The 13,895-nt window shown below is 46.9% G+C and overlaps 1 protein-coding gene across 1 annotated transcript in view; it reads right to left on the reverse strand.

Annotated features, from left to right (window-relative positions):
* ALDH16A1 (aldehyde dehydrogenase 16 family member A1) overlaps window positions 1-13,895 on the reverse strand; it is a 728,744-nt gene that overhangs the window by 541,355 nt on the left and 173,494 nt on the right. The window contains exon 5 of the mRNA XM_086930227.1: window positions 5,606-5,683. Coding sequence (XP_086786353.1) covers window positions 5,606-5,683 — 78 coding nt within the window. The remainder of the gene's footprint in view (window positions 1-5,605; window positions 5,684-13,895) is intronic.

Consider the following 13,895-nt stretch of genomic DNA (forward strand, 5'->3'; position numbering starts at 1 on the left):
GCCGAGGAAGATTTTCAAATCGCACGGAATCAGCTCTCAAAATACTGTCATGCGCGCCCTTGTTAAAACCAAGCTGGACTATGGGAATACCCTCTAATCGAAAAAAATACTCACTAGAAGGCTGCAGACCATTCAGAACTTGGTGGGCAGGATCACTTTCAAGCTCCCACACTGCACTCACATAACACTACCATAAAGGAGCTCCACTGGATTCCCATGCACAAATGAGCACTTTTCAAACTCCACACTCGCATTTTCAAGACATTACATAACACTAGCCCAGCATAGCTCAACAATCGCATCTGCATTCACAAACCTTCAAGACACTTCTGTTTCTCCGGACTCCTACTTGCACACATCCCACGCATATGGAAAAACAAACTTTGGCAACAGAGCCTTCTCCTACATCAATCTATTAATCAAGGAATTATTAAGCGTGCTACTCGCCCATGAGGGTCTCAAGGCGCTGTAGGAGAGTGTTTTTCCACCTGCTTTAGCTCTGCGGATGCACATGGGTTTAGTGAGGTCGGCGGATCGGAGGTTCCTCTTGGGTACGTGGAAGGAGATTCTGTAGTTGAGATATTGAGATCTGGTGTTGTGGAGGCACTTGTAGACATGGGCGAGTATCTTGAAAGTTACTCTCTTCTCAACGGGGGCCAGTGGAGGTTACGCAGGTGTAGGGTGATGTGTTTGTGGTGAGGGATGCTGAGGACGAGTCTGGCTGCGGTGTACTGTATGGTCTGGAATTGCAGAGCAGAGACTGGTTGATCCTGTCGTAGAGGGCATTTCCTTAGTCCAGTCTGCTGGTTATGAGTGCGTGGGTGACGGTCTTCCTTCATTCGGGGTGGATCTATTTGTAAGGTCTTGCGGAGGATGTTGAAGCAGGTGGAGGCAACAGCATTGACCTGTCGGGACATGGAGAGGGAGGAGTCTAGTACGATGCCGAGGTTTCGGGCGTGGTCCGTGGGGATGGGGGAGCTGTCGAGGGAAGTGGGCACCAGGTGTTGTCCCATGCTAAGGGGGATGGTCCGAGGACGAGGACCTTGGTCTTATCTGAGTAGAGCTTCAGGCAGCTGCTGCTCATCCAGGATGAGATGTCTTTCATTCCTTGTTGCAAGTTGAGTCTGGTGGTGATGGAGTCCTTGGTGAGGGAGAGGATGAGCTGGGTGTCGTCGGCATAGGATACTATGCGGAGTCCGTGCCGGCTGACTATGGCGGCAAGGGGGCCATGTAGATGTTGAAGGAAGTAGGGCTGAGCGATGATTCTCAGGGTACCCCACAGTTGATTTTTGTGGGATCGGAGATGAAGGGTGGCAGTCTGATTCTTTGGGTTCTGCTGGTGAGGAGGGAGCTAAGCCAGTCTAGGGTGGTTCCCTGTATACCAGCGTCGAGGAGTCTGGTGGTGAGTGTACGGTGGGAGACGGTGTCGAACGGTACAGAAAGGTCAAGTAGGATCAGGGCTGCAGCGTGTCCTTGGTCGAGGAGGGTAGAGATGTCATCTGTGGCAGCGAGTGGAGTGGTCTCGGTGCTGTGGTTGCTGCGGGATCCGGATTGGGAGGGGTCGAGGATGTAGTTTTCTTCTATGAATTTTGTTAGATGGGCATTGACTGTCTTCTCTGTGTCTTTGTCTGTGAAGGGGAGGAGGGAGATGGGCTGGTAGTTCTTGTGGTCCGTGAGGTCATATGAGGGCTTCTTGAGTAGGGGTCTGACTTCAGTGCATTTCCAATTGTCGGGAAAGATGCCGGTTTTGAAGGTGGCTTTGATGGTGCGTCCCAGTTCCGGAGCGATGGCGGCTGCGGCTATGTGGAAGATGTACAGGGAGCAAGGGTCCGTGGGGGCTCCTGAGTAGATGCCTTTCATGGTGGATGCGGTGTCTTTGGTGATGACTGGGGTCCAGTAGGAGATGGTGGGATGGCCGACGTTGCTGGAGAAGGGAGTGGTTTCTGAGTCAGGTGACTGGTCGTAGAAGTGGTCATAGAGGCCCTTGAGTTTCAGATGCAAGTAGGAGCTGAGTTTGTTCTAGAGGTCCTGGGAGGAGGTGATGTCTGTGGATTCGCTGGGAGGTTAGATTAATTCCTGGATGACGCTGAAGATTTCTTTGGAGTTGCTGGACTTGGCGAGGTTCTTGTTCTGGATGAAGGTCCTTCAGGTGGATCTGATGCGCTGGTGGTGTTCCGTCATGGCGTTCTTGTAGGTGGTGTGATCGTCTGAGGTTTTGCTGTTTCTCCAGTTCTTCTTGAGATGTCTGCAGGTGCGTCTGGATTTTTGGAGGTAGGCGGTGAACCAGGCGGCCTTCCTGGGGCACCGTTTGTCGGGGTTGGTATTGGTGCAAGCTCATCTGTGCAGTGGGTGATCTATCTGTGGAGTTCTTTGGCTGTGAGTTTGGCATCGGTAGAGGTGGTGGGGGCATCGCGGTTGAGGGCGGAAGGGACTTGCTTCTCAGTGACTTTGTTCCAGTTCCTTTGTGGAAAGCGGGGTGCAGGTTTGGGCGGTGTGAGTTTGTCAACGAGGAAGAGTATGCAGTGGTGGTCCATCCATGGTGGATGCGTGGTGTGACTGAAGCAGATGTTGCTCCCACCTGTGAATATGGCATTGAGGGTGTGCCCAGCCATATGGTGAAGGGCGGTGACGAGCTGTTTTAGTCCGATGTTTGCGAGGTTGTCCGGGAGGGCGGTGGAGTTTGGGTCGCTGAGGTTGCCGAGGTGGAAGTTCAGGTCTCTGAGGAGGATGTAGTCCATGGAGGCGATAGATGGGGGGAGATTAAGTCGGCGATGGTTGTATTGAACAAAGCGCAAGGTCCTGGGGGTCTGTATGCGAGGTTGCAGCGCAGTGTGGTTCTGGGGTAGGTCTGGATCTGGAAGTGGAGGTGTTCTATGGCGGAGGAGGAGTCGCTCGTGGTGGAGGTGGAGAGCTGGAGGGAGCGCTTGTATGCAATGGAGAGTCCTCCTCCTGGGTGGTTGGGGCGGTCCTTCCTCTGGCTCTTGTATTTGTCCGGGATGGTGGCGGTGGTGTCTGGGGCGGAGGTGGCGTTGTCAAGGTTTCTGTGAAGAAGGTGATGTCTGGCAAGAGGTTGTCGAGGAGGTCCCAGATCTCTACGGTGTGTTTGTGCAGGGAGCGCACGTTGAGGAGTATGCACTTCAGGGCTTCTGTGGTGTTGGCGACTGACGAGTGGGTGGTGACCGTGTGGGTGCAGAGGGTGGTGAAGGTCTGGCGGCAGCGATGGCAGAAAAACTGGCAGTGGGCGCTATTCAGCGTGGACAGCTGGCAGTATTTGTTCCTTTCGGGGTTGAGTGCGAGAAGAGCTGCTCTGTCGTAGCAGAGGGAGGCCGGCATTCCAGGGTCGCTGGCGCTGCTTGCGGTCGGGTCGCAGACAGGCTTTCTAAGGCGCGCAAGCTGTGCTCCCATTGCGTGGTGGCCGCCAATAAATAGGGGGAGGGAAGTGCAGCTGGGAGGTGGGAGCGGGAAAACCGGCAGGGGAAGGGGCCACAGGGGCAGCAGTGGCAAAAAGGTGGGGGGCGAGAAGCAGGAATGGAGGCAGAGGAGGATCAGGAGACCAAAAAGACACTACAGGCAGCAGAATAGGCTAAAAGCTGAAACAGAATTAAGGCAGAAAATAAAATTACAACAAGACAGCAGACTTGAACCCCTGCCAGGCGTAGAGTTGGCCAAAAAGACAATAAATACAACAGAATGAGCTGAAAACGGAATTAAGGCAGAAAAATAAGAATACCACCAGACACTAGACTAGAACCCCTGCCAGGCACAGAGGTGGAAGGAGACGCAGCAACGGAGGCTCAGTCATCAGAGCTGCATGGGCAGAGAGCTTTGTCTTCGACCGGGAGGTCAGAGGTCCTGCTCAGAAATCTGCGCAGCAGCCGCCATTAAATAGTGGATGGGGGGAGGGAAGTGCAGCTGGGTGGTGGGAGCGAAAACACTGGCAGGGGGGGAGGGGTCGCGGGGGCAGCAGCGGCAAAAACTGATGGGGCGAGAAGCAGGAATGGAGGCAGAGGAGGCTCAGGGGACTAAAAAGACGATACAGACAGCAGAATAAACTAAAAGCTAGAACAGAACTAAGGCAGAAAATAAAATTACTACTCACTCTTAAAGCGTCGAACGACCGGCCTCAACACATAAGGGCCTCATCCTCACATCTTGAATTCCACAATAAGCTGAAGACCTTGCTTTTTGAGTAGTACCACTGGGCTCTAGTTTTGGCTACATACATTCCTGCTTAGTGCAAGGATATCTTCCTGGGTGATAGTGCGCTCTGAAAATCTGCATAACTTAGCACATAACAGTTCATTCTTTGCGCATGTTTGGAGTTGTGAGAACCAGGTCATCTGTTCGCCATTGCAACTGCCATCGAGTTTAACTTGCCCGTTACACAATAAGGAGTCAGGCCTACTATTGTAACATTTCATTATAAACAGATATGGCATATAGCCCTTGTCATTGGCTGGCCACCATAATCAAATCAGGCCTGCAGTATTGAATATGGTACCCAGAGAACAACATACACCCTAATGACTAGGAGGTGCTGTTAAATAGCATTGTAGTGGCATTTAAATGTCCATATAGGGCAAGCTCGATCTATCACAGTTGCATGTGTGTGACCCAAAATTCAAACACAATAGCTTTGCTTGATAAAGAGCCTGTCTGAAGCAGCTGGATGAACACATGATCACAGCTGGCTAGAGGAAAAACACTCTGTCTGTGTAAACACACACAACTATTGACAAACCAAAAGGTGTACTCCGATGAATGAATATCTGGGTGGAGGCACAGTCCACTGTAGTACTCTTAAAAGCATTTTATCCTGGCAGTTGGCCTGGACCGTTCCTTTTGTAGTAGGACAAGACTGATTTGTGTATGTCTGGTCTCTGACTGGAATGGAATAGTCTGACAAAAAAAGAATATAAAACAAGAGTGGCTGGAATGCGGCCACAGACGTTCCCAGTGGCTGAGATTAATTCAAGCATTGCAAGAAAAAACTGTTTGTTTATATACCCAAACAGTGCACATAGGTTTGAGTGATTTATACTCTGTGAAGAGGAGCTTTCAATATGTGTCATTTCCCCACCAGGTAGAGGCTTATGCAGGACAGACTTTCTTTGTAGTACGCTTGGCTCCCTTTCCATCTACTACAGAAGTGGGACTATTTACAAAATACGGCAGTTAGAAGCACATGTCGTCTCAAACACAGATCATGTGAATGATCATGGCAATACACTAGATTGGTTGAATGGAGGCGAGAGAGAGAGTAGAGATTAAATCCCTATGTGCATAGTCCAGCAAGTACTATACAATACTTGTCTTGTGTTTCTGACATGTCACTACCAAAGACCAGGGTCTTCTGCTCCACCTCATTCAATCTTTGAACAATTAGTGTGCTGGCTTTCCCCACCAAGGCAGCCTAGCTGTGGGACTTCCTTGCATTACATATCAAATCTAAAATAGGAGCCTGTGTAACCCGTCAGAAGCTCCGACCTTTCCCTTTCCCCTCTCTTGCGGACTCGAGTAAGCATGGTCTTAAAGCATGGTCTTAAAGGGGACAGTTAAAGCACAGTTACCCTTAACAAGTAACACTTGAAAAAATGTAATTTACCCATTGCCAGAGCCGGGCAGATTTTCCAGGTCAGCAACATCAGAGGAAAGTTCCATGGGACGATGGCAGCCACAACACCTGTTGGGAAAGAGAAAAGGAGCTGAAAGTTACACTCTGCAGGTTCACAGAACACAAAAACTAGCAGGCACAAGGCAATAAAACCAACACACAAGATCTCACATTACATCTTCCATGTTTGGACTTTTTCGCATTCCTTTATTTTTTAGAGGTTTATATAGCGCGAACTCTACCCGAAGTCATCAGAGTGCTTTACATAAGCACCAGTTATGTTACAGGTGTACACAATCATTTTTAGGTTGAGCGTCAGCGCATGCGCTGTCTGAAAGACCTGCTGTAATTACTCAAAGGGGTTTAATCCACACTGCTACTCATATATTGACTCCTCCATCGCTAAACTTTACTGCCTCCTCATTGGTTGGCACTCCCATACATCACTTCCGTTTTTCAGGTCGAGCGTCAGTGCATGCGCTGTCTGCAAGACCTGCTGTAATTACTATGAGGGGTGAAATCCCGCCTGCTATTCACCATAGGTTGACTCCTCCATCGCTCGTGTTTGCTGGCTCCTTGATGGTTGGCACTCCCATTCATCACTTCCGTTTTTCCATCAGGAGCACCAACCAACTACAGTTTCCTTGTGCTGTAGTTCCTTTGGGTACTACATTAATTGTGTTACTTTCCCGTCCCACTTCTGCAAAACGGTAAATGTGCTTTTGAGTTTCTTTCTTAAGGAAGTGACTATACGTGTTCGCATTTTCACTGCTGGCACGGCTGGACAGCTCGGCTGGCTCCTGTGTGAAAAAAAGAGCACGCAGAGCGGATTAAATGTGATTTTAATGTTTGATTTACCACAGACACTGGATCGCTTCCTTCCAATTTGGACAATCCCGCCTTTCCACAAATGGCGCACCATTCCATGAAACCCATCCACTGAAATAGAGGTTTCGGTCTCTCTGCTCCCTCACGACTGGCGTGTGCTCTCTGCCCCGACTCTGGCACTGCATATTTCAACATCCACCACAGCAGGAACAAAATATGCGTGACCCACTAGATGCAACAGTGCATGAGATGTGCTGTGTACAGTAAAATCCACTAAGCAGCGAAGTCCTGTTGGCAGTAGGGCCAGAGGGCAAGCGAGTCGGCGGTCAGATTCTCTTCAATCCAGCCTTGATTTAAATACAGAGGTCTGTGTCGGCTCTGCTTAAAGCGACTTCTTAGTTGGTTATGCCCGCTCTCCTTTTCCACTAACTTTGAAAGCTTTCATCTCAACAGCACGATTGTCACGTATCCTGGATAACGGTCACCCCACTGTACTCGCCGTGCTGAGTGTGCAAAGATACATCTGCATCCTTGAGACGGAGACCTGGCACTGTGTTTGGAGGCTGATAACATGTTTTCTAGGCTAGGTTGGCTGAAGCCGCCCGCAACAACTCTAAACTGCGAGAGAGCGAAATATGCTGTGCAGTGGTTACCATGAGTTTTTCACACTGCCCTCGTTCTTAGTTCAGTTTAGCTTACTTACAATGGCACCATTTTTTATCATTCAAAATACTCAAGAATTTTACACAAATGAGCCTGAAAGCCCCATAAACAAAATCCCTGTCATACAGGGGCGTAGTGCGCGTATTTAATACTGCAAAAGTTGAGCTTTTGCTTCTGTATAAAAACAGAGGAGTAACGAGGCCATTAAGTAGGTGGGGTCCTGTCGATGCTCAGCTCCGCAATTCTAAAAAGCAGGTGCTGAGGTGTCCCTATCGGGCTCTCCATATTTGCCATCACCCTCGAAGTTAAAAACACATTTTAGCTCGGCAGCAGTACCACTCTTCATTGCCTTTGAGGTAACTTCAAAGAAACGCATTATAGTACTTTCACAGTCTCATCATGTCAGAACGGAAGCATTTTCAATATTATATACAACTACGCCATAGGTGTTGATTATTTATCTTATGCAAATAATGATTGACAAAGCCAATAATCCTAGATGGTTGTGGGTGTAATGTTATTTGTTGTATTATAAATCTCGATGCAATGATAGAAGCAGCAAAATACCAATGCTCAGCAAAGAATTTTAGCTTAGGTGTTTTAAGCCATGCCCATAATGATATCGACCACGCCCCTTTAAGAGACCCCCAGTTTTTTCACCTTACTTAAATCCCTGGGCATAACACAGGCTATAGTATAGTGCTTTGCATCCCCTGCATGGGGAGGCCCCTGATTTAAAGTGAAGCCTTTGAGTACCTGCGACACATGGCTCTCTGGGCAGGGGCCTGCATTACATTCTGCAGGGACCCCATCATTTTGTGTTACACCACTAGTGGATACCCTGGTTTTGTCAATAGTGGTTACGTGGCGACTATAATGGGCCACCCAGTATCTTTATCACCTTAGTACCAATGCACACCCTCACTTATCAAGTGCCTTCTTCCAGAATTCACTTTTAAGGTTTCTCAATCAGCGTTTTAAATGAAGCCTGAGGCTGGTGCTGCTCGTCTCATGCAGGGTCATAATGCAGGACTCTGCACCCTCTGTAGCACGAGGGCGGTCAGCCCTTCAAGATTCCCCGGCCCCATTCACTCTAAAATCTACTTGTATCAGTGAGGTATGGAAGAATATGGTGCCCTCATCACATTTTGCAGTGGCAGTCCATCATTTGAGTTATGCCACCAGTCTAGTGGTTTCTGTGTGTGATGGTAGGACTCTTCCACCCTGCTTATGTAACTCTACATGTCAAAGCCCTTGTGAGGTGCTCCACATATGCTTGTGTTGCTTCAACATTCACTTTTCACTCCAACTCTGATAAACAGAGGGATACCTTCAAAGTACACTGCCACTTTATACTCCCACACACAGTACACAGCCCCATAACAGGTGGAAGGGAGCACGGCTGTGGTGACAGGGGGTATTATAGTGAATGTTACCTGTTTATAGTATTCATTGTGTAGATTCTACTTCCGAGCTTTAGATACTGCCAGCTAGTTTTAGCGAATCCACATTTATTTCATGCCATATAGGGGCACGACTGGAGAGCAAAGGAATAATCAAAACTGGTTCTGGTGCTATGAGGCAGGCACACAGTGTTGGTGCTCTACTACACAATCAATTTTCAAAAATTTTTTCCCTATCAAGAGGTACTAGACAAGGATGCCCCTTATCCCCCTTATTATTTATTTTGTGTCTCGAACCTTTCCTTGAAAGAATTCGCTCTAATCCCAACATCTCTGGGTTTAAATTGTCCTCTAATGAGATCAAATTGTCAGCCTATGCAGATGATGTATTGGTTTATATGTCAAACCCGGAATCCTCTCTTACCCCTTTTTTGGAGGAGGTCCGCTTGTATTCCGCCATATCGGGTTATAAGTTGAACCTGTCCAAAACTGAAGTGTTACCCCTCAATACGCTATGTTATCAATACATGTTTAATAACACTGACTTTGCGTGGTGTCCCACCAAAATTAAATATCTAGGTATTTGGTTTGCGCCTTCCCTGAAAGAAACCCTCAAAATTACATTTGCTTCTCTTATACAGAAACTTCAATCCCTTTTTCAAAGTTGGTCTCCCCTATTTCTCTCATGGTGGGGTCGTTTAGACACGATTAAAATGATGATTGCTCCTCATGTCTTATATACTGTCTCTATGCTTCCATTTAAAATTCCCCTTTCCTATTTCACCCGCATAAATTCCCTTTGCTCCAAATTCTTATGGAATAATAAACATCCTCGTATAGCCCTGCTTAAGCTGATGCGCCCCAAATCGGAAGGTGGAATCCGTTTTCCCAACTTTAAGACTTATCATTTAGCCTTCCTGATTAGACAAGCCTTTTCGTTGGCTTATGATTTTCAAGACACCCCTATACCTGCCTGGGTTCTTCTCGAACGCTCTCTCTTGAAGGATTTTTCCTTCCAGCATACTGTTTTTATGTCAAATTGTTCTTTTCTAACTAAATTCCCTATTTTAAAGCACTCACAAACTGTGATATCCAATGTATTCTCCTCTTACCTTTCCCCTTTGCAATGTTTTTTAGCATCTGTTGTATGGTATAACAAATTCCTTCGTTACAAAGGTAAATCATTTTACTTCAAACACTGGAAGGAGAAGAATATTGTGTTTGTTTATCAGTTTTTTGTTGATGGCTCTCTCATTCCCTTTTTGGAATTGCAAACCCTATTTGACTTGCCCTCTTCTTCTATCAATGAATACAATATTATTACGTCTGCCATTCTATCTCATTTACCCTCCCTTTCACCTCCAGCTACCTTTCCCTCTTTTATCCCTACCTCCCCTCTCTATCCTTTATTCTCCAGCCATCAACCCAAAGCTGCTCATGTGTATACAATTTTGACTTCGAATGTTGGTGATCGTCCCAAATCTTCTGTTGAGATTGCATGGGAAAATGACCTAGATACTACTTTCCCTGTTTTGTTGTGGGATCGTGTCTGGTCTAAACTGTTCAAAACATCTATTGCTGCTCGAATTACTCAATCTTTGTTTTTATTTATCATAGAGTCGTTATCACACCTATTACTGTTCATAAGTTTTCACAAACTTCATCTACCCTTTGTTGGTCATGTTCTAAAGAGACTGGAACACTTCAACACTTATTATATGAATGTCCCCTTGTTTTCTCTTTTTGGAAGGAAGTTTGGAAGACTTGTATGAATATATTCTCTTGTTCCGCTCCATTAACCTTACAGAATGTTTTGCTAGGTTCTTTATCCGATGATGTTGATATTATAAGCTCTTCTGCTAGACTGTTAGACCTGTTCATCTCTATTGCATTCAAAGTCATTCTCTCGTGTTGGAAAGATAACTCTAAGATTACTGTTCTTACTTGGTGGAATTTTGTATGTGATGAACACAGGATCTCTATTGCTGCCTCTTCTTCTACTCCTCTAAAAATTAAATCTGATCTTCTTTGGCTTCCTTTTACATCCTATCTTTCTTCTAATTCTCCCTCTTGAATGCTTCCTATTTATTCCCACATACATTTTTCTCCTTTTTCCTTTTTCTTTTCTTCTTCTTCCTCTTTCTTTTCTTTTCATTCTCTTCCCTCTTTTCTTTCTTTCTTGTTCTCTTTCTGCTTTTCTACCCTTTACCTAATTCCTTTTCTCTTCTTTATTTTCTTTATCCTTTTCATCTCCCTAATTAGTTTTTTACTGCATGTTATGTACTCCTTATTTGCACGTATCATTTACATATCTTCTGTACACGCATAACATATGTACTATTGTTATTTAAATACTCAATAAAAATTTCTTAAACTTAAAAAAAATGACTTCGAGAATACTGTGAGTGTACGTCCTAAGTTAGCCTGTAATTGGACTGTGATCTAGACTCAAGCTTGCATTAACAAGGTTTACACCCACAACCGTAATCTACCAGCAATGCCCAACCATTTCGCCTGCTTCCAAGTGTTCACAACATCGCCGTTTCATACCGGATAGTGTCCCCCATTCAGTCTAAAATCTACTTATATCTGTGAGACATGGAAGTATTAGCGCCCATCATTTTGCAGTGGTATTCCATTATTTTGTGTTACGCCGCCAGTCTAATGGTTTATGTGTGTCATGTCAAGGACTCTTCCACCCTGCTTGTCCGTTTAACTTTCTAACATTTAACTCTTTTTTTAAAATGTATTTGTTGATTTGCTTTTTTCAGTTACACAAAACAGACAACAATTGTTATGCATGTTTACGATATCCACTTATCTCGCAGAGTAATCAAAAAACAAGCTTAACAGGTATTGGCCAAGCTATTGGCGATGTGACTGACCCCACATCTTTCGTCTCTGATAAGTCCGGATCAGTCTGGATTCATGCCTCACCCAGTACAGCGCTTAACCTGCGCAGACTGCACGCATTATTAGCTAGGCGAGCCTACCTTCAAGAGCCGGCGGTGATCCTTTCACTTGACGCCAGTATGGTACGGTGGAATGGCTGTATCTGTTTGCAGCACTACAGCACTTGTGGTTTGGTCCCAAATTCTGTGCCTGGATCGGTTTACTCTATAATAACCCAATGGCGCACGTGGTGGCCAATGGACACATCTCAATAGACTTCCCGCTTGACGGGGTACGCAGCAGGGGTGTCCTTTATCCCCCTTGTTGTTCGCGCTAATATTAGAGCCGCTCGCAGCTTGGCTCCGGTGGGAGCCCTCTATCAGAGGGATCCGCTGGACTGACGCCTGGGAGAATCGCATATCCTTATATGCAGATGATGTATTATTATATCTAACCTCCCCTAGAAAATCCATCATTGTGCTATTGAACGTATTCGAGCAATTCGGCAGAGTATCTGGATATAGGATAAATTGGTCCAAATCCGTTCTCTACGTGCTGGCTGGGCCGCCGCCGCTGTTGCCTCCGGATTGCCCACTGCGAGTTACCGATGAAGCCTTTAAATACCTGGGCATATATGTGACGTCCGACTCCAATGAGTTCTATACCAAGAATTTGAAGCCCCAATTAGACCAATTTAAATGTGAAGTGGTGGTGTGGCGTAATCTCCCCCTCACACTTCTGGGGAGGGCGGAGCTTTATAAAATAATGGCGCTTCCACGTTTTATGTCCTCGAAAACACGCCGTTCTTAGCCCCACAAGCATACTTCAAGGCCATATCAACGGCAGTTTCTGGTTTGTTATGGGGGAACAAACCGGCGCGGATCGCACAGGACAAACTGGTGCGCAGCTGGTATAATGGAGGCATAGCGCTCCTGAATGTTCAGCTGTACTACTGGGCGGCGCATCTTAAAATATTTAACTATTGGCTGCACACCCCACAAGACGAGCCGGCTTACCACGCAGACAGGCAAAGCCTGGAGGAGAAGGGACTGATGGCAAATCTATACCGGCGTCGTAGGCCTCCGGGACTGGTAGGCCCCACTGCACACACAGTACATATCTGGTACCAAGCGCAAGCCTGATTGCGATGTCTGGAGACGATCACACAAATGACACCGCTGCAGGACTCCCAACAACTGGGCTGCCTCTGCAGAAGTAAGGAATTCCAGCACTGGGATAGCATTGGGCTCTCAACGGTAGGGGACCTCTGGAAACAGGGGACGGTAGTCGATTTTGCGCATCTACAAACACAATATGGCATGGCCTTTTAAAAATGAGATTATGATGTGAACATTACCGGCGCCATCTTGTCCAACTTAGGCCTCTACAAGCGCGTAAGCGGCAGCCATTTTAAGATACCGTGGCCAGCGCGACCCAAACCCACATGCACGAACAAGCCCCTTCGATAACTCCCTCCCCTGCACCTGGCTGTTCGATCCGATCCCAGGCCATAACCAACCCCTGCGGATACAGTTTATTGCCCCCGTACAGTAAGATCTCGCCTCCCATCAAAGGGTCCGGAATTAATCAATGACCCCATAAGATCCGACTGATTGCGCATATTTCAGCTCCTGCCGGAATGCCCAGCTGCGCGAAGGCAATCACCTGCTGAGACTGGGGTGGGGGACATTTACTGCTGGGTATGTGTGGGAACGGGCCTGAAGCGGGGATTCCAAAGAGGTTTTACAATGCATTATAGAAATGTCAGAAATGTGTTACTCTGCAATAAAACATTACAAATCTGTATAAAAGGCCAGGCCACAGATGCAGTTAGAGCACCTCGGGAAGACATTCTGCGTGTCCGATCTGACGTGTTTTCCTCTGGAGAAATAAACTGGTTTCTTGCTTTCCAGGTCCCAGCGCCCGCCTCTTTATTTGATAATTACAGATTGAATTAGAGGCGACTAACGCCAAGCAGTGCTTGAGGGTAACTAGGGAAAACATGCTTATTCAACAATTGGCGTCCCAACGCGGGGCCCATCAGCGACACGTGGGTCCGGTAGAGAGGTCCTAACAACGGAGTGAACGACTGCAACGATTGGGAAAGTGCACCTGCCTGAAAGAGACCCTAGTCTGGCAGCCGATCATCCGAACTTCACCGGTTCCGAACGGACCTCTCTCTAGTGATCTACGGTCCTGACTGGGATCCCACAGGAGTGCCGCGGCAATAACAGAGAATAGAGGACGATCGGGCGCTGGAAGTGAAGACGAGAAACTGTCAATACGGTTCGGGTAAAGTCGTGAAGAACGACAGTTGATTGATTGTTTGATTGTATTGGAATTGATTGGTTAGGAAAATATTAGTATTACGCATTGATTGGTTCGTTTAGCCTCATTTGCTACACGATATATTGGTTCTCTTTGAGATGTTCTCTGTTTGCAAACAACGAAGAAGCGGCAGAACTGATTGCTATCACACGAGCATGTATTTTAGC

The sequence above is a fragment of the Lissotriton vulgaris genome, chromosome 7 (genome assembly GCF_964263255.1).
Source record: "Lissotriton vulgaris chromosome 7, aLisVul1.2, whole genome shotgun sequence".
NCBI classification, from domain to species: Eukaryota; Metazoa; Chordata; class Amphibia; order Caudata; family Salamandridae; genus Lissotriton; species Lissotriton vulgaris.